The sequence below is a fragment of the Fusarium flagelliforme genome (genome assembly GCF_020744385.1).
Source record: "Fusarium flagelliforme strain FIESC 12 MPI-CAGE-AA-0113 chromosome Unknown B0J16scaffold_4, whole genome shotgun sequence".
Lineage (NCBI taxonomy): Eukaryota > Fungi > Ascomycota > Sordariomycetes > Hypocreales > Nectriaceae > Fusarium > Fusarium flagelliforme.
This window is the reverse complement of record NW_025763506.1, coordinates 4,485,883-4,503,492: the sequence shown is the minus strand read 5'-3', so window position 1 is coordinate 4,503,492 and position 17,610 is coordinate 4,485,883. Positions and strand designations below refer to the sequence as shown.

At 47.7% G+C, this 17,610-nt stretch overlaps 7 protein-coding genes across 7 annotated transcripts; 1 reads left to right on the top strand and 6 right to left on the bottom strand.

Moving 5' to 3' along the window:
• Positions 1–744: 744 nt before the first annotated feature.
• B0J16DRAFT_320821 (uncharacterized protein) lies at positions 745–1,953 on the top strand (the record flags this gene model as incomplete). Its single annotated transcript, XM_046125600.1, has 1 exon — positions 745–1,953. The coding sequence occupies one exon, from the start codon at positions 745–747 to the stop codon at positions 1,951–1,953; it is 1,209 nt and encodes a 402-aa protein (XP_045983695.1).
• A 1,141-nt stretch (positions 1,954–3,094) lies between these two features.
• Positions 3,095–4,222, bottom strand: B0J16DRAFT_320820 (uncharacterized protein; the record flags this gene model as incomplete). Its single annotated transcript, XM_046125599.1, has 1 exon — positions 3,095–4,222. One exon carries the CDS (start codon positions 4,220–4,222, stop codon positions 3,095–3,097), a length of 1,128 nt encoding a protein of 375 aa, XP_045983694.1.
• A 1,197-nt stretch (positions 4,223–5,419) lies between these two features.
• On the bottom strand, positions 5,420–6,060 carry B0J16DRAFT_343162 (uncharacterized protein). The gene has a single exon (XM_046127986.1). The coding sequence runs from the start codon at positions 5,751–5,753 to the stop codon at positions 5,460–5,462; it is 294 nt and encodes a 97-aa protein (XP_045983693.1). The 5' UTR covers positions 5,754–6,060; the 3' UTR covers positions 5,420–5,459.
• Positions 6,061–6,423: 363 nt separating this feature from the next.
• Positions 6,424–7,016, bottom strand: B0J16DRAFT_320819 (EthD domain-containing protein; the record flags this gene model as incomplete). Its single annotated transcript, XM_046125598.1, has 2 exons — positions 6,424–6,684; positions 6,735–7,016. The coding sequence occupies 2 exons, from the start codon at positions 7,014–7,016 to the stop codon at positions 6,424–6,426; spliced, it is 543 nt and encodes a 180-aa protein (XP_045983692.1).
• A 710-nt stretch (positions 7,017–7,726) lies between these two features.
• Positions 7,727–9,468, bottom strand: B0J16DRAFT_399943 (major facilitator superfamily domain-containing protein; the record flags this gene model as incomplete). The annotated part of the gene is made up of 4 exons (XM_046132477.1): positions 7,727–8,072; positions 8,118–8,734; positions 8,806–9,126; positions 9,175–9,468. The coding sequence occupies 4 exons, from the start codon at positions 9,466–9,468 to the stop codon at positions 7,727–7,729; spliced, it is 1,578 nt and encodes a 525-aa protein (XP_045983691.1).
• Positions 9,469–10,095: 627 nt separating this feature from the next.
• Positions 10,096–13,400, bottom strand: B0J16DRAFT_415337 (heterokaryon incompatibility protein-domain-containing protein). The gene is made up of 2 exons (XM_046133517.1): positions 11,930–13,400; positions 10,096–11,875 (listed from the first exon to the last, which is right to left on the bottom strand). The coding sequence occupies exons 1-2, from the start codon at positions 13,305–13,307 to the stop codon at positions 10,137–10,139; spliced, it is 3,117 nt and encodes a 1,038-aa protein (XP_045983690.1). The 5' UTR covers positions 13,308–13,400; the 3' UTR covers positions 10,096–10,136.
• A 686-nt stretch (positions 13,401–14,086) lies between these two features.
• On the bottom strand, positions 14,087–16,211 carry B0J16DRAFT_320816 (uncharacterized protein; the record flags this gene model as incomplete). Its single annotated transcript, XM_046125597.1, has 4 exons — positions 14,087–15,399; positions 15,454–15,786; positions 15,839–16,028; positions 16,089–16,211. The coding sequence occupies 4 exons, from the start codon at positions 16,209–16,211 to the stop codon at positions 14,087–14,089; spliced, it is 1,959 nt and encodes a 652-aa protein (XP_045983689.1).
• Between the last annotated feature and the right edge of the window lie 1,399 nt (positions 16,212–17,610).

The window sequence follows — 17,610 nt, the reverse complement described above, 5'->3', positions numbered from 1 at the left end:
CAAGAACAAAAGATGTTGCTAAAGTTGGTAAAGTATATCGCGAACAAAACATCAAGAAAAGTTAAAGATGATTGTCCTGCTGTTTGTAACCTAATGTGCGCCAAGTCTTGGTCATCAGGCAGATATCTTGTGTTATGCATGACAACGATAGTGGCTGTTGGTCTCTATACTTTGAAGAATCTGCTCCCCCAAAGAACTCAAAAATAGATACTGGACTAGAATTCAGATGTACCCATTGGACTTGGAGATTCTGGTTGACAGGGCTGATTTTAACTTTGTATGACTCAAGATATAACCTTTTCCCTCGGTGTTTGATGAACACAAGGTTTAGAATCTGCGATCTGAAATGTGGCGTCTCGTCACGCAAGCCTTTGCGAATTTCCCCTACGGGGTATGTTATCTTCAAATCAAATAGCTTGAACAAGCGAGCTCCTCGTGGTATTTTACTTTGATCTTATCAATTGCATCTTGGGGTGGATATCAGACTTTACACAAACGAAACATCCTTCTCAAAGTTGTGACTCAACACTGTTCAGTATAAACTCTCTCATTTGAACGAAAAGCTAGAAAATGTGCGTCAACGAAACCTCCAGCCTTGTTGGGTATATAAAGGAGTCCCTTCACGTTCAAAAGAGAAAGAATCTTCTTCCTTCAACATACTCAGCTACCCAACCCACCAAACTGCCCAACACCAACTGCCCAACACCAACAAACAACAAAGTCACAAGACTTTCCAGCTGCAAGATGGGCTCTTCCACCAGCAGCGCAAGCTCAGCCCAGGGGCTCTTTGAGACCGAGATGGCCCAAAGCTATTCTCCCAACTCACCCTTCTCAAGAAAGCGATGGGACCCTGTCCTACACACCTGGCGCCAGTCAAAGGCAGTGCAACTATTCTCACCAAAGAATGCATCCACGGCCGACGCTATCTTTGGCGAAGGCGCCGCCAACGAAATCTACACTCCTCACAACGGCCTATTCCTGCATGAAATGGTTGAACATGCCCTTACCAAAGGCTACATTGCCATCGTTCCAGATGGGAAACTAGATGGACTCATCAACTACAAGGTCGTTGTTCTGGACAAGCAATGTCGGGAAGTCCACAGGCGGATAGGTCGCTCCGATGTCGACGGATTCAAACGGTACATCGACCTTGACGAACGCCAGCTCCGTTTCAAAACCGACGCCAGGCCTAAGATGCGTTACGTCTGGTGGACCTACCTCAACGCCGTACTTCGAACATTCTACTGGGCCGACTCTTATTCTGACTACGGCAATATCAATCGATGCCAAGAGGTGCGATGGTTAGATTCATACTGGAAGCACCATGGACCCTTTGCCAAGCGTAACCAGTTGATGTGGTTTGTGAGAGGCAGTGGACCCAACTGGACGGCTGCTTTCCTTCATGGATTCGAAGAGGAAGGTGATACGCTTACCGACAAAGAGGATCTGGAGCGTATCTTCCGGGACAACCATTGCCAAAGAAAGTACAGATCAGTCCCTGAGCATGAATATGAGGAGATTGACTCGAGTGACGAGGGGGACACTGAAGAACAAGAACAGAATGGCGAAAAGACCTCGGGAATCAACGATACTGCGGGACCGCTTGCACCAAACCCTACCTTTCTGCAGAGACTCCGCAATGGTGAACAGCTTACATCTGCCGACCTTCTACGAGAGATGGATCGACTCGTCGGGACCCCTACTGCCGGCCATGAACAACTGACGAGCTCTGGGAATGATATGGCGATGTCGAGGGTTGCCCCAGGAGAGGTGGGCACTGAGCTTGGTCTGGTGGTATGGGGCGAAAGGGCCAGTGGAGATGATTCCAAGAAGACGGTGACGACAACAGTCACAACAACCACGATTGAAGGCGAGAAGACCACAACAAAGACTGAAGTGACGGAGACTACGACTGCAGTCACAACGACGACCAACGGTGACGATGGTCGATAATACTTGCGATGTTCAAGAATGTCGGAGTTCGTATCGGACGTGTTCTCTGTAGTGTGCACAGAATTTAGATAGGTAGTTAGATAAATACAATATTAGAATAGGACAGTGGTCCCCATTCTAGTCTCCGCGCATCAGGCAGAGACTAGAATTACGTCTTGAGTTATGATATCTCAATTGTATTGCTTTTATTAGCGAAACCTTGTTATTGAGGAAATAAAAAGTGTTGTCTTATTAAGTACCTACGCATTGCCGGGTATCTTATCACCAAATGTGTCACTAGCAGACCCCGAGTAGTATCGAGGAAGTATACCAGCAATCATGTATGATGGGAAACTGAAAAACACCATCAACTAATATAACGCCACGATGTCGATACCACTGTGTCCCTCGGGATGATCTCAAGTTACTGGGAAAGCTGCGCTAACCTGGACGCACCGCAGGGTATTAGAAGAAGTGACTGTCATAAGCCTGAGAGATGAATTAATTTAGTCAACTTATACCAATTTAGATAAGCAGTTGGGTGACCTTACTTTAATAGCCTAAACCTTACAGGTCACTTTTCCTGTTACCCACCCAGACGCTGACTTCGTTCCTAAGAGTATGTCTACAACACCAAGTCGACCCCATGTCAAGCTTCGAATTGAAGAGCTAAGGCTAAGCGTTTGGATACAACTTGTTGAGACTGAGATCACAGACGAACCTACGCCTTACACCAACTGGCCACAGGCCAATTGAACCTGGTAATTCTCTTGGCTCCTATCTTTCGTCCGGAGGCGGTGACATGGAGACATGAATCTACGAGGGTGGCTTCCGAAGAGTCGGCACGATGCTGGCGCCTGTCTGTACATGTGTTGAATGTCCCGATCATAGCCTAAAGAGAACAGACTACTGAGGTATTCTGCTTCTGTGCTAGCACTGACTCCAGCCCGGAGGTGCGAGTCCTAACGCCCTCCCCAATAATGTGATTTTAGATCAAGTCGTAGTATTTGTCTATTTCTGCAGCGACAAAGATCCTTATCTATATCTAAAGACTGGGTGGTAGCTCGTGATGTATGCATGGTTCACAGATGCCATTGTATTTATTCTTCAACTTAGTATAATGTTCCGAAGGTAAGTAACTATATACTAGTCATACTCATCCTCATATCCATCCCAAGAGCTCATACTCCTCACCGTCTTCTAAAAGATGAAATGTCCGATCGTAAAGTTGCAATCGCCTCTCATGGTCGAACATGAACGCTCCGCTCGTCCAAAAGTCGCGCTCCGTTTGAGAACCAGCGAAAAGTGCCTCCACCGAGCCCTTTAAGTGCGTAACTACCACCAAAGGACAAGTGTGACGGTTTTGTCTTAACTGACGATATTGCGTGTACAATGACAGAACAACTTCCGTGGCATTGCCTATCTCTTGGCAGTCCAGTAGTGGGCGGTAGCCTTGCGAGCAGAGGTAGGCTGGAAACTGGAAATTATCACGCGAGGAGCTGTTTAGGAATTCCCTCGTTTGTAGTTGCCAAATGATGTCGCTAGATCCACCTTCGAGTAGGTCATCTACCTGACACAGAAGTCGATTATATTCTCGAAGTAAGAACCCGAGAACTGCATCGAAGGTCCTAACATTTATAAGCTTGTTAGCGTGGGCGAATTGCCAGGGAATATAATACAAAGATGCGTGCGACTTGGGATAGTAGTAATCCTGCAGAAAAGAGGTGCTGAACCAGAGAGTATGTCGGTATGAATTGAATAGTAGATATGCCATTTGTATCTCTTCCTTCTCCCTTCCTGACAGTGGGATAGATAGGGGAAGTCTAACGGAGTCTGTCCTTGGTACGCTATTGTAATCAGCGGCCGCATCTTGTGTCATTTCCCAAGCCTGTTTCGAGTAGGCAGATGTGAAAACTTCTACCTCGCAAAAGAGGCGATGTAGATCTGCAATGGCCCCGAGCTTCAGTTCTGTTACTGGTAATTCTTCTGGTGACTGTGTTAAGATCGGCTGAACTACGTCTTGATACTTTGCCCGGTCTTGAGACAGGGGCGTACTCTCGAGCTGGCGCAGACGGCATGCTATGGCCGCTTGTGTAAGATTTTCACCAGGAAACTGACGGGAAATACTTCGTCGTAGGGGTCGAAGGATAGCACACTCGTGTTGCAGGAAAACACGTAGCATGTGAGGATCGGCGTTAATTGGGGATTGAATATCGGCAGACTCCAAGAGGCCGAGAACCGTAGTTGTGAGTTCTACTGGAAGTTTCTCGAAAGGGTTACTGAGCGCCATGATGTCGGATGGGGTGTGCTAATGATTGATGCCTTTTATAGAGCTTGTGATGGAGTTTGAAAGGTGCTGAATTGCTTGATGAGGAAGTGCGGTTGTTGTGGAATTGTGGTTGCAGGTTACAGGTTGTTGATGGGGGGGGGGGGGGAAGAAGAAAGAAAGTCGGATGGTAGCAAGGAAGGCATTTTATAGCTAGCCTTAACCTTATATCAGGACAGGGCAAAAAAGGTTTCGTGTAGGTAAAGGAGGTATGATGCCTTACCCAAACTGTAAATATCTTCAGAAACCTTTTCCGATGGATCTGATGAATCTGATGGATCTAATGGATCTAACGATGGGCCTATATTACCCAGAGACCTACATGGCTAGTTCCATTTCGTATACAAGTCCCTAGAGAATGTCCTTTTGCATTTACCGAATGCTCTCTCCATCTCACTGTTCAGTTAGATAAGCGCTCACATCGACCTTCTCCATTGTCCAATGCCTTCCGAAACCAGGCATCAGGATGCTTCAATACTACTTCCACGGGTCCTGCATAACCCAACTGTATCGCAGGAGGCTCTTGAGTGACTGTATTAACTTCAGAATAGCAAGTCTGAGACCCGATCTGACCGGCTGCTGCTTGAGCATCGTCGAGCCATTCTTCCAGTGGTGAAGGCTAGAGTGCACTGTGAATAGTTGATAATCTCCTACTACCACGAGACTGGTTCAGTGCAATGCGGTTTTGCCATGCGAATATCAACGAAAGGACATTGCCGTGTAATGGACGTTGGTTCAAGCTGATCACGGGTCCATTGACATCGCAGAAACACGAGACCATTCCAAATTTAAGACTACCTAATATTCATATAACGAATGCCTTTACATACATGATGCTAGTACGATAAATCTTCCTAACAATTGACTACAGTATAGTAGTCCCACTTGAACTGAGGAGGAATGCAGACGTCCTCATTGGCCGCACCATAAAACTGCTGCGATATGCGATTATTACAATCGTTCTCGTCGGCATACAGATCAATTTGGCAGTTGCCCATTTCTTCAAGCCAGAACCCTTTGTGAGGGTTGGGAATACGGGCACAGTCTAGGCGAGCGAGAGGGAATTAGTCGGGCGCCATACTACTGGAAGTATCATCCGGATCTAGATATGGAGCAAATACCTTTGTTGCCATCTCCCCGAAGGTCACCCGACGGAGTCGACTCGCAGCCATCGTCACCATAAATAGTGAATTTGAAAGCATTAGCCGCTGTTGCCAGCACCAGCAGAGCTAGATCTTGGGTGAGCTCGGATCTTGATAAGGTCGTCTTCATAGGCCGGGTCGGGTTCAAGGCGTCTGGAACTAGCGGCGCGGAGGAGAGCTTGACGAAAGACAAACACGTCGATCTTGTTGGGGATCTCAATAAAGATATCCCTTTTCCACTCAGGACCGAAGATCAAGTAGCGAATTGGAAACGGGACGTCTGCTGCGTGGTCGGCTTCGTACTGTTCAAAGACAACGTCGCGCCAGGTCTTGTTGAGGTTTCTGTGTGTCATACTGGAGTAGAGGGGACTCTTGAAGAGGGGGATAAGCTGGATACTGATGTCCTTTCACTCTTGGGTCTTTCCATACTCGTACTTCTTGGCCCTTTTTAAGAGTAAGAGTATATTTTTGATTACCGGAGCGTAGTACCAAAAGCATGTCGCAGCTCACAGGCTGAATCAGGGAATCCCCGAGCCAACTGTCAAGGCGCAGCGCGTTGACTGCAGATCAAAGTTTATTGTGTATGTTGGTTGTCGGGGTCCGAGTCACATATGGAGATGTAATTTTGGTTGGCCGAATGAAGCAAGCTGTTTTGTCGTGTTGGTTCTTAAAACACAGTTCTGCATCCAGTGTCGTGTTGGTAGTTGAGCGTAGATCTTGTGGCATCATCATTAGCAAATGCGGGGTCAGCACCAGATCTATGCCTCAGGCTAGGAATATCAGTCACCAAATAGAGTGATCGGTAGGAACATAGTGTTGTTCGCAGTTAGGATATTAATTGTGTATTTATAAGAGACGTTCAAGGCTGGCTACCTCGGAGTGAAACACGGTTGGTAATAAAGCCCAAGTTATGTAATTAAGACCATATTTGAGAGCGATATACATCTATGGAGCTAAAACAATCATAATGTAACTGTCTTAGCTGTAGTTTCTCAAAGAAGGGCATGAACCAATCAAGGTCGTTTAGAAAGACCGTCCATGCTCCGTAACAGCATTCTGGTTCTCCACAACAATATAATCAACACCAACGATCAACCGCATACTCTCCAAGTCAATAAAGTTTCTCTCATCAACCTGAATAACATCACGATAGAAGGGATCAGCTCCCATAGCCGCAAAGGTCTCCATGTTCTGAACCCAGAACTCGGCAGCGCCGTCGAATTCAAGGACAGGTGCTGCGCCTGGTACACGGACTAGGTCTCTAAGCTCGGGATTCGAATGGTACTACAGACGTCAGTTAGTGAGTTGAGGAAAGTGGTAAGGGTATGACGCACCTGAGAGTATTTGTAAACGCCCATGCGAAGATGAAAGTCTCCGGCGGTCTTGGTATGGTTGTTGGCCCAGTATGCGTTGAAGTCTTCGGATGAAAGACCCTTCTTGCGGTTATAGAAGAGTTGAATGTGATACATGCGCTCGAGATTCTTAGTGCATGTTTGTTTGTAGGTGAAGGGACAGCATTCTGCTGATGTGGCGGGCACGGGGGTGTAATCTGTTCGGGGTTTGATGCTAGTAGCGGAGACTAGAGGGAGGAGGGAGAGAAGGTTTGCGAACTTCATATTGAGTAGAGTGACAGTTTATCTGATAGACTAGATGCTGTAAGGCTTATAGGATGTGTGTGAGACTTAGTTGACAAGCCAGCAGACAGACCTTTTATATCTCATTTTCTGGGTATACGAGGCGTATTATGCTTATCTTGCATTAATTCAAATTCCCAGACGATCCGAAAACACTCGGAAAAGATGACTCGTTGATGCATCTGTTCATGCTTTTCTTGCAGGGATTGTCAGCGTCGTTTATCGCCAAGGATCAACATCTCGCGAAGTCGGGTCGCGAAGGGCGAGACACAAGGACCCGCATAAGCAGAAGATCTTAATGGAGTTTAACCTCATCGGATGTGATCACGTAATGATACTTTTTAAATGAGAATAAATGGAATTAAAATCCTTCAAAATGAGAAGGCGAGTTAATGTTGTGATTATTTGAAATTGTTTGGGATTTATTGTTATTAATCATTCTGGTCGCCACCAACAGCGTCGTTCCGTTGAGCTTACATGCCTGAGGTGTCAGAAGAATTATCCCCTTATGCTTAGGGTGCTAAAATAAAGAAGTCTAAGTGCTTCTCTAAGTTTGCATAAGCTGGCTAAATTATTTTCTCTCTTATGGTCTTGGCGGCTAATTCTTCTGATACCCTGACGCATGCATCTCACCTCCTCTGCAACAATTTGGTTGAAATATCGAATTCATCAAGCTCAACTGATGTTTAAAGTTAGACTGCAGTAGAACCCTGGCCACTACTCTTGGGATCCTTACTCTCGTGATTCCCTTCCGCATCTCGACGAGCATGTTGAGGAACAACATCAGCCAGAGTTTCATCAGTCCCTTCAAGGTCCTCTTCAACCGCCACGTGATCTCGAATCTTGAGAAAGATGACAGGTGCAGCGATGACTAATGAGGCAGCGAGGAGGATCCAGTTGCTGAGAAATTGTGCCCCGAAGGATACTTTTCTGGCATCCAGGTTGTTTGAAATGGCGGCGCCGGCTGATTGGATGCCTTTGTAAAAGCCGATATAGTTTGCGCAGCGACGGCCCGAGTTGGACAAAGCACCCATGAACCTATAGACGTTAAATCTGGATGAGTATGAGAGTGAGGAGACTTACCAATAGACAGTAGCTTGCCACGCCGCGTCGTAGAAACCGTAGAAGATATACAGAACCATAGGTCCCGCATAACCCTCATCCTCCCAATCCTTCCCTTCCTCCGCATCAGTCATCGCCCTCGTATACGTCCTCTGATGAACAAACCCTCCGCCCCACACAATAAAGGTCAACACAAAAAGAACCACGAGCGCAAGTTTCGCTCTAACACTCCTTCGCAGATATTCTAGATCTAACAAATATCCCCAAATAGCCGCCGCAGCAATCTGCGCAAGCCAATATAGGAGACTATTCAACGCCTTAGTCCTCGTTGTAAAATATGCTCCGTTGACTACGTTTTGTTGATATACGTAGAACCAATTGGAGGAAAAGAACATGGGGAAAAGGAAAATGACAAAGGGTTCGAAACGAATGGTCTCGTATAGACCGACCAGTTCACTTTGCCATGTTGGGTTTTTCATGAGGATTACGTATGATCCGTCTTTGCGGATTATGTCGTTTGCGTTGCAGAGGAGGAGGGATAGGGCGGCGCCGAAGAACATTAGGACTATGAAGCCGATGTATGTGCCGTCGCTTACATCGGCGTTCTCTAAGGTATGAAAGTTGGTCCCAAGGGGAATCTGTAACGATGACTATTAGTACAATTCACAAAGGTCGAGAAGAGAACGGTTCAAGCAGATTGGCCACTTACAAGACTTCCGATAACAGCTCCCATGTTGAAGATCCCCCAGAACCAAGCGAAATAATGTCCCTTTTGATGTTCATGCGGATATGAAATCATGATCGTGCCTTGCGCAGTCCAGAGCATTGCTGCACAGAAGCCAAGAAGCACGCCAGCAAAGATATTGAAACCTCGGACATCATCTTCGAAATGAACTGAGAGAAGGATGCTGATGGTATAGATACCATAACCGATGCCGCCCAGGGCGAGTGTCAGTTTGACGCCGAGTCTGTTGACGAAGGTTCCCCCGAAGAAACCGACAACGGCAAAGGTGCTGTACAAAGCTGTGTTCTACACCTGATCAATATTGAACTCTATCATAAATTTAGGCGTTCTTACCATGTCGTTCACGAGCGTCGCATCCCGCTTCCCGCCTCCACCCATCCCATTCAAAGCATTAAACATACCAGGACACATAAAACACACAAGAGCCACCATACCCAACTGGATCTTAGGTGAAGCATACCAAGGCAGCAAATATCGAAAGATTCTATACTGACGATACTTGCACCCTCTCGGTACGTCAATCGCCCCAGTGGAGTAATTGAACAACAAGTCCCGATTAGCGTAGGGAACTGCCTCCGGGTTATTGACCGGGGCGGATTGCCCGGCTGCGGGTGTGTTGAGAGACATGACGTTGGAATAGACTTGGCAAGAATCTGAGACATCGGGATCTTATTCTTGAGCTGGGGTGGAGGAGGTACGGCTTGTTTTATCATTGTTAGATACGAGGATGGGATGACGTGGCGGAGTACACGGAGAGGAAAAAGGCCCTGACGGGACGGTTGTACGGCATGATGGGATGTTTTGTGTGACTTGATACCGAAGGTCTTAAGCTACCAGTGATAGGCATATCATAAAGGTAGATTGGTAGGCTCTGGGGGCTGAGATCTCATAGCCTGGGGTATAATAAGATATCGCATTGATTGTCCGATTACGGTTCATGGTCATTTTATTTATAGTGTGTCCTTGCTATTGGATGGAATAACAAGAGAGTCTGCTCATGCAGATGAATTTCCATTGGATACACAGCCCGAATGCCACGCAACACAGGCCTACGATTTGGCCAATTGATCGGCAAGGTTGAGGGCAAAGCCGTTGCGGCTTAACGATTGGGTTCTGAATTGGCTGACTGCATATGAATGAGGCAAGAGGCTTGTCACTGAGGTACTTTGGACAGGTATGTTGCACAGATGCTCACGGGGAGGGGACACAGCCCCCAACTTGGAGAAACTACCGATAGGACTGGATATGCTTATTCTTATTTAGAGACTAAATTCAGTATGATTGAGATGACATCCTTAGACAATCACAACCTCGCGCATCATACCCTCCAGCTCCTCCAACTGGACATGGGCAATTCCAACCCTCTTAAATGAACTTGGAAGTTCCTCGCGATCAGCGGCTTCAAGAAGTAACCTAACGACAGATGCGGGTTGTCCGGTAGGCCACATGGGTAACCCATATCCTTGGTGTCCAGCACCGTGCTCATACTTGACAATATCTACGTACCAGATAGAACGCCGTTGCAATAGACTCTTTCTTGGATCGTTCCATGTAGGCATTCGACCGTTGCCTTGAAGAAAGTCTAAATACGTTGAGAGAGGCTTATCCGGGCTTTGTTTTGGATCATCGTCCATCGATAGCTTGGTCGTGAAATTAAAGCCGAGATGACCCGCGAGTTTTTCCATTTGTTCCGGCGTGAGCTTACCCACGGGGCCCTTGAGAGTAATGGACCCTTGGGTTTCATCTATCGCAACAAGGGAAGTAGGCCACGAGCCTGCGCGCCCTCCATCTAGGTTCGCCATAGAATAATCGATTGCGCAGCCAGACTTGGAAGCCCATGTCCAAGTTGGGTACGAGTTGGCACACGTGCTTGTTCCCCGGTTGACTTGCCATAAAAGGCTCCGGAGGAAATGTTTGCCTTTCCAAATACCCATGAAAAACTTGCATTCAAACATTGGTCCCATCACATTCGCTAAACCAAGAATTGCCGGAATCCGGTCTGATTCTTTAGTGAGGTTTCTTGTCGTGTACTCAGCCACCAAAGTCTCCCATTCCGTATACGCATCGACTGGATCTTCATTTCCTCTTCCGGTCTCATGGTCTTGCTGCTCAGAGTGTGAAAGACTGGTCTTAACCTTGAAGGGTCTCTGTAGATGCTCTTTCATCCGTCGAGAGCGATAGGGCTCATCAGAGTTGTTCCCAGGGTTTTGATAGTGACCCATGGACTCGGGGGACGAATCTGCAGCAAATTTGGACAAGCATTCCCACTGAACGTGACCATCACCAAACCAGAGAATTCGAGTACTAAGCATCTGTTCCTGAAAGGTCCAGCCTCTGGAGTGAACCGGCCCTCGGAGGGGTAGCTGTAGTACACCATATTGGTTCTCCTTCACAGGTGGCTGTACCGCAGGCAGGAGCCATTGCGCATCCCTAGTAGGCCTTGACGTAGGGGGAATTGGAAATGGCAGGACATATTGCTGTCTGAGATAATGTGGTGTGAAAAGACCGTCGTTGCAGTCAGTTCCGGATAAGGTTGATATTGTCAGCATGGCATTTGCGTAGACATCACCCATTCTTGCTGCCTCGGCTGCCCAGTCGTCCGTATCGTCTTGCACAATGCAGAGACTATCTACCCAGACGTAATCTATTCCGAGGCCGCGCGTTGCCAGCACGGCATCCCTGATGGTCCTGGGAAGCGTTGATAAAGGAATGTCCTGTTTATGGTCGGCCAAGTTGGCTTTTGTTGTTATGACGCAACGTGACTTGCCCCAACAGTACGACAGGGCGCAGTATGTACCTCGTTTGACTCTGCTCGTTTCGATGAGTTTAATCTTTGGGTCGTGTAATGTGCCGCCGGTAACGTCCATAACACGGGTTGGTAAAATGGGGTCTGTCGAATCGTGCAATCGTCGGCAGTCAGGATGTTCCTCTCTACAACGCCTCAGCCAGATTTTACTCAAGGACAGCGCTCGGGAAGACCCAGTCCCCTCAGCCTGTTCCTCTCTTCCGTCGGGAGAATAGTCGAGAAACTCCTCTGCGACGTTGTTAGCTTGGTTTCCAACACAAGTCATGTAATTCAGCATCTCACCTTCTAGAAGACTGATCTGGAGGCTAGACATTTTATCGCCGTGTCGTACCTGCAGACGCCCTCCCCTAAATGTATCGAAGACGCGCAATGTGATGGGTTTGTCTCCAGGATCAGTCCCTTCAGGATTATGTCCTTTATCATCCTCACTAGAGCCTATGGTTTGGTTGCCCAAGCTTTGAGGCACTGTACTCTTGTCGACTGCATCAAGCAGCAGACCGCATAACGGACAACCATCGCGAGCCGTTCTCTCTAATTCCTGCAAATTGGGAGCATGTTGAAGATCGTGAGACTTTGACGAGTTTAGTCTTTTTATGACATCTTTGCAAAGCCCGCAATAAGACTTTGGAATTTCCAAAGGATTTCTCATCTGTGCCTTTTTCGAGAGGATACGAAAGAAAGTCGACACAGAAGCCTGGTACCGCGAAGGACCTTGTTGTCCCCAAGCTGACCTGAATTCATCTGTGTTGACGATGGAGCGAAAGACAGCTTGGCAAGACGAGGGAGGTATACTGTTGTTTTTTTCGGCGGAGTGAAAAATAAAGCCCTCGCCAGACATACAAAACGACAGCAGGCTCCTGTATTCCTGGAGGTCATCGTCATCGTCATCGTTATCGCCGCTGTTCTCTATTTCCGTTGGAAACGACGCGCCAGCGTTCTCGAGAATCTCCACCATGTCCATCTGGCGACGGAGAAACGCAACATCAAGAGGAGACCAACATCCCTCCCCATCAAGTGGCAGGCCAACGTTAGCACCGGCTTCAGCAAGATGTTGCACCTTGGTCAAGTCCCGTAGAGTGACGGCCATTCTCAATGGGGAGATGCCGCCGGATCTGTGATAATCGCGCGATTCGCCAGTATGTGATTCTTTAGTGACGACAACAGTCCTGTCCTCTGTCTTCTTATCCAGGTTGGCACCGTGTTCGACAATCCATTTGGATGTTTCTGTCCATCCACGATTATGCGTGTTAATTCCTTGGTCAATAGCTTCATGCAATACGGTACGGCCCGAAGCGTTTAACAGATTAATATCAGCACCGCGATCAAGCAAGAGTTGAGCCACGTCAAATTGTTTCTGGAAGAGAGCGCGGTGAAGTGGTGTATTGAAGTGTGACCATGGGTCAGTAGTGGTGGGCATCACGCAGCCACCACCGGGAGGCGCAAAGACAAGCTCATCTTCTGTCCACGATGTGTTGGGATCCCAACCTTGAGATAAGGCTTTTGATACCGATTCGAGATCGAACGCGGGTGCTGCTTCTTCGGGGTACGGAACAGATCCACCTGGTTGATGTTTTTTGAAGTGGAATATCTTTGGTTTGGTGCGTCGACGTTTGTTTGGAGTGGTTGAATTTGAGTCAGTAGTTTTACGTCCGCGAGGCATGATGTCCTGATGCTTTGGATTTAGATGAGGACGAATAAGACGCTGACAGGCGCAACGGTGGTTGAGGGAAGCTCCTGTCTGAGTGAGAAATACAAGTGAACTATATTGTGTGTGTATAGTATAACTGTTGGAGTCTGCCTTGTTGTACGGGACTGTGGCTGTGTCGTTCAAAATCAGGCTGCTGCTTACATCTGACGTTAAGGGTCTCACCAAAAGGACCCATCCAATAAGCGGTAAGAAACGGCAGGATGATGGAGCTCTCCTCGCCAAGCCTGGGCATAGTTGTTTATTCCATTCTGGGTAACCAAGTCTGTTGCCAGTGTTTAGGATTTTTATGACGGTATCCGAAGGGTGTCAAAAGAATTGACCGCCAAAAGCATAAGAGATGAAATAATTTGGTCTCCTTATGCTAAATTAGGCTAGCGTTTTGGTAACTTTATTTCTATAGCCTAAGCCTTAGACGACATTTCTTCCTACCCACCTAGGGTATTAACAGCGTGAGACAAAGCATCATGACAAATATTATCGCATATATCAATTGACAGTAGAGCTAAATGAAAACTACATACAACGACAAAGAGACAACAGAACAAGAACAAAATTACATTAACAAAGGGAAAACTTCCGGTTGCGGCCGGGTCCGATGGTGATCGATCTTCAGCTCCCACTATACCACACCTCTACACGCGCGTGTTCACTTGTGATTTTTGCGATGGGCTTTCATCCCTTTGACATTCCTCCACGTCCAAACTCTCAATACTCGACCAAAAACAATGTGTTTAAAGAGTCTTCACCGAACCTTTCTTGCTGTTGAGAAAGTCTCGAAGAGCAAACTTGCTGCTGGCAATCTTGACGGGAGCAGGCTCCAGGACTTGGGCCACACGATCGATAAGAAGGGGGATAAACTTGTGCACAGCTTCATTGGCGTATTGAAGGCAAATGGCACCCTCTTCTTGCATGATTCTTTTTACGAAGTCGAATACAGTCTCATCCTGAGGGCTACCATTGTCAACAGGAATGACCTCAAGAACGCGCAGCTTCTCGTCAGACAGAGTTGAGAGAGTCTGATAGGCGACATCGGCAATGATGGATCGATGTACAAGAACACGGGTAGCTTGGACGTCCTCAACGGAGGCAGTAGCACCGTCGTACTTCTGGAGGAGCCTGGGTACCTGACTTCCGATAGTCATCTTTCCAGCCTGATCGACGATCTGCTGAGCATTGGAAACCGCGGTGCGGAGAACAGGACCGAGACTAGTGAAGATTTCCTCACGGCCGGCCAAAGGAAGAGACGGCTCAAAGAGACCTTTCACGAAGGCCTGAATGCTGGCATTGCTGTTGAAGTCTCTGATTCCAAGGCTACGGCGCTGGAGGGGCTTAACGGCGACTTGAGCAGTGTAACTCTGCTGGTGGTTCTCCACGATGTACTTTGCAGCTTCAGAGAGGTAGGGCGCAAGAAGTTCTGAAAGTTGATCAATCTGGGGAGCATTGGCGGTCCAGTTCGTCTTCATGCTCGCGATGATTTCGTCAAGTTCATCAGACTGTTTGATAGCAAGAACAGCCTGAAGGGAAGCCTCAGCGAGGAGAGCACGCTCAGGAACACCTGGGAGCTCGGTTGCTGCACCGCTGGAGATAATCTCTGCTCCGACAACGTAGCTGACGAGAGCGCCAGTTGCGACACTGGCAAACTGGCCAACATCGTCAATGAGTGAGGACTCGATGTCGAAGGTCTTGTTGTCAAGTTGAGACACGCTCTTGAGAGCTTCGTAGAAGGGGTCAGTGATGTCGGCCTCCTCGACGACAGAAGTATCGGGAGTATCATCGGCTTGGGCAATGGGGGCCTCGGCTTCAATCTCGACAAATCCGCAGTCTGATTGGCTTGCTGGGGCTGGAATCTCGAGTTCGGGCTCCAGGATGGGCTCAACACAAACAGCGACAGGAATCTCGGGTTGAATGACCTCAGGCTCAGGCTCGGCCTCCACGACTGGCTCAATAACTGGCTCAACAACAGGTTCAGCGACGACGGTCGGAATAGGCTCTACATGTCCACTGCAGTTGCAGCAATGGGTCACAGCTGGGACAGTAGGTTTTTCTATCAACACAGTATTAGTTTTCAATACCAAACAACCAGCAGGACCCCACTTACCTTCAGAAACTGTTTGCTGACTAGACGAAACAACTGACGGCGACGCAACCTTGATGAAGGCAATGTCACGCGAGCGCCTGTTATGTCCCTCAGTCCACTCAGCGGAGAATCTAACACTTTGTCCGTATCGAGGCTGGGTCTCAGAAACGTTGCGACCGCGATTGCCAATGTAGCACTTGATCTGGGTTGCAGTACCCAGCTGATACTCTGCGTCGTATACAATTTCGCTACCGGTGACGACGACATCAGGGCTGAACAGAAGGCCTGTCCCAACCTTCCAGATGCAATGGCCGGTCAGCTTGTTCTCGAACCGCGCTTCGATCTTGACAATTGCTGTGAGAGATTTGTATTAGTATGGCACTACATCGGGCTTTCATGTACTCACAGCGGGCCATCTCTCCTTCTGGGGAAGTGTTGTCTTCAACAATGGTAAGGGCCGGTTTTTCGGCAGCCTCGGAAACCTGCTGGAATTCTACAGAGGTGAATCCAGACGAGGTGAACTCTGTAGTCTTGAATTCGCAAGTGGGCTTGATCTCTGGAAGGTTTCTTTCGGAGGTCTTGTACTCGCAGATAGGCTTGTATTAGAGAACAGGCTCAGACTCGATAGTGTTATACTGAGTCTTGTATCCACAGACAAAGCTGGGCTTGGCGTCAGAGTTGTAGTCGAAGGAGTTCACAGTGACTTCGCCTTCAGCGAAAGCTGGCTGCTCAAGAGTCCATTGAGCCGGGCGGCTGGAAACGTGCAAAACAGAAGTCATTGTTGCGATTGTGTTAGATAAAGTGCTTGCTGAGGAATGATTGATGAGGAAGTGAAGGTGGATGATGCTGGATGGTTGAGAGGGAAACGAGAGTTATCTTATACAAAGGTTGTTAACGGCCAAACCACTCTTTAGCCCTTCCGTTGGCGATTGAATTTGTTCAGCTGTGCAGGTAGTCTCAATCTCTCTTGCCAATATCATGAAGTCGCCCTTCTTCAGAAGACTTCTCCCTTCTTGGTACTCTGACCCGAGACACTTGAGCTTCAGCAGCGCCGAGTCGCCAGCCTTGTCCACAACGAGACAGCAGATTCATCTAGACCTCAAGTTTTTATGATCCTCTGATCCTCATTTCGAGTCTAATCATGGATATCTTTCCTTTTCAAATGCCCTGCATCGATTTTCATGCCGGTGGCTTCATCACATATCAGCTGCCTGTTACACAAGCCCAGCAGCTGTGATACTGGACGAGATGCGCGAGGAAAGGAGCGAGTGTCTAATCATTTCCGGATTGAGAGCGGTACGCGGTATATGTATCATGCAGCCTCATCACTTCGCAAATGGTTAGTCAAACCAGAACCACATTATTGTGAGAGATTAGGGATGCCCGTAAACTGAGGAGAGCTGAACCCGCCTTATCAGTCGTAGCCGCTGGCCTAGATGCAAATTGGTATTGAGTTTAGCCACGCGCTTTGCCTGCAGATAACACACCGGCCTTGTATCAATACATCAGCATTTGTCAGGATAATACTTCATAGCCTCTACTCCACACATATCTACACCACCACCTCGTTTAGACAGATGCAGATATCGCATCACGCGGGTGACAATCGGTATATCCGCATTTCAATAGCCCATCAAACAGATGTATTGACAAGCCGAAGGCTATACCATGATCGGAAGGGTGTCAGCTCGCCACATCCCGATTGAGAAGTTAGGAGACATTCCTCCGTTCTCAGCCGCAGCCCAAATTACTCCCTTGAAATCCAATATTCACATAATGAATGCATCTTTTAGGGGCTCACGCAGTCGCATACATCTCATCACCTTTATTTGTGGTATTTGGATGGCAGGCTGACGTTCTTCAGCTTTGACTAGGCAAGCCGTGGCACTGTGAGTGTGCTGCATGGAGTGGAGAATGGTCTGATCAAATGTCTCGGAGAGTCCTGGAATATTGGCAGGGTTTGAGACAACATGCCCAGCTCCTCCAATTGGACTAGTGTCTCTTCTACAGTCTACACTCAAGCGAAAGTATAGTATCAGTATAGAATTACTTGAAATTCCACCGGTACAGATAAAATAACCTCCAGCTCCTTAGCATGATGATCAAAACTTCTACAAAGATTCCAATCCTCCTTGCTATCCTAGTAACCCATCGGCCTTCATTTTCTGAATATCTATT

Coding starts and splice junctions, on each gene's coding strand:
- B0J16DRAFT_343162 (XM_046127986.1), bottom strand. CDS start 5,753: ATGACACACAGAAACCTCAACAAGACCTGGCGCGACGTTGTCTTTGAA.
- B0J16DRAFT_415337 (XM_046133517.1), bottom strand. CDS start 13,307: ATGCCTCGCGGACGTAAAACTACTGACTCAAATTCAACCACTCCAAAC. Junction 11,876..11,929: donor CCAGATCAGTCTTCTAGAAG/GTGAGATGCTGA, acceptor ACAACGTCGCAG/AGGAGTTTCTCGACTATTCT.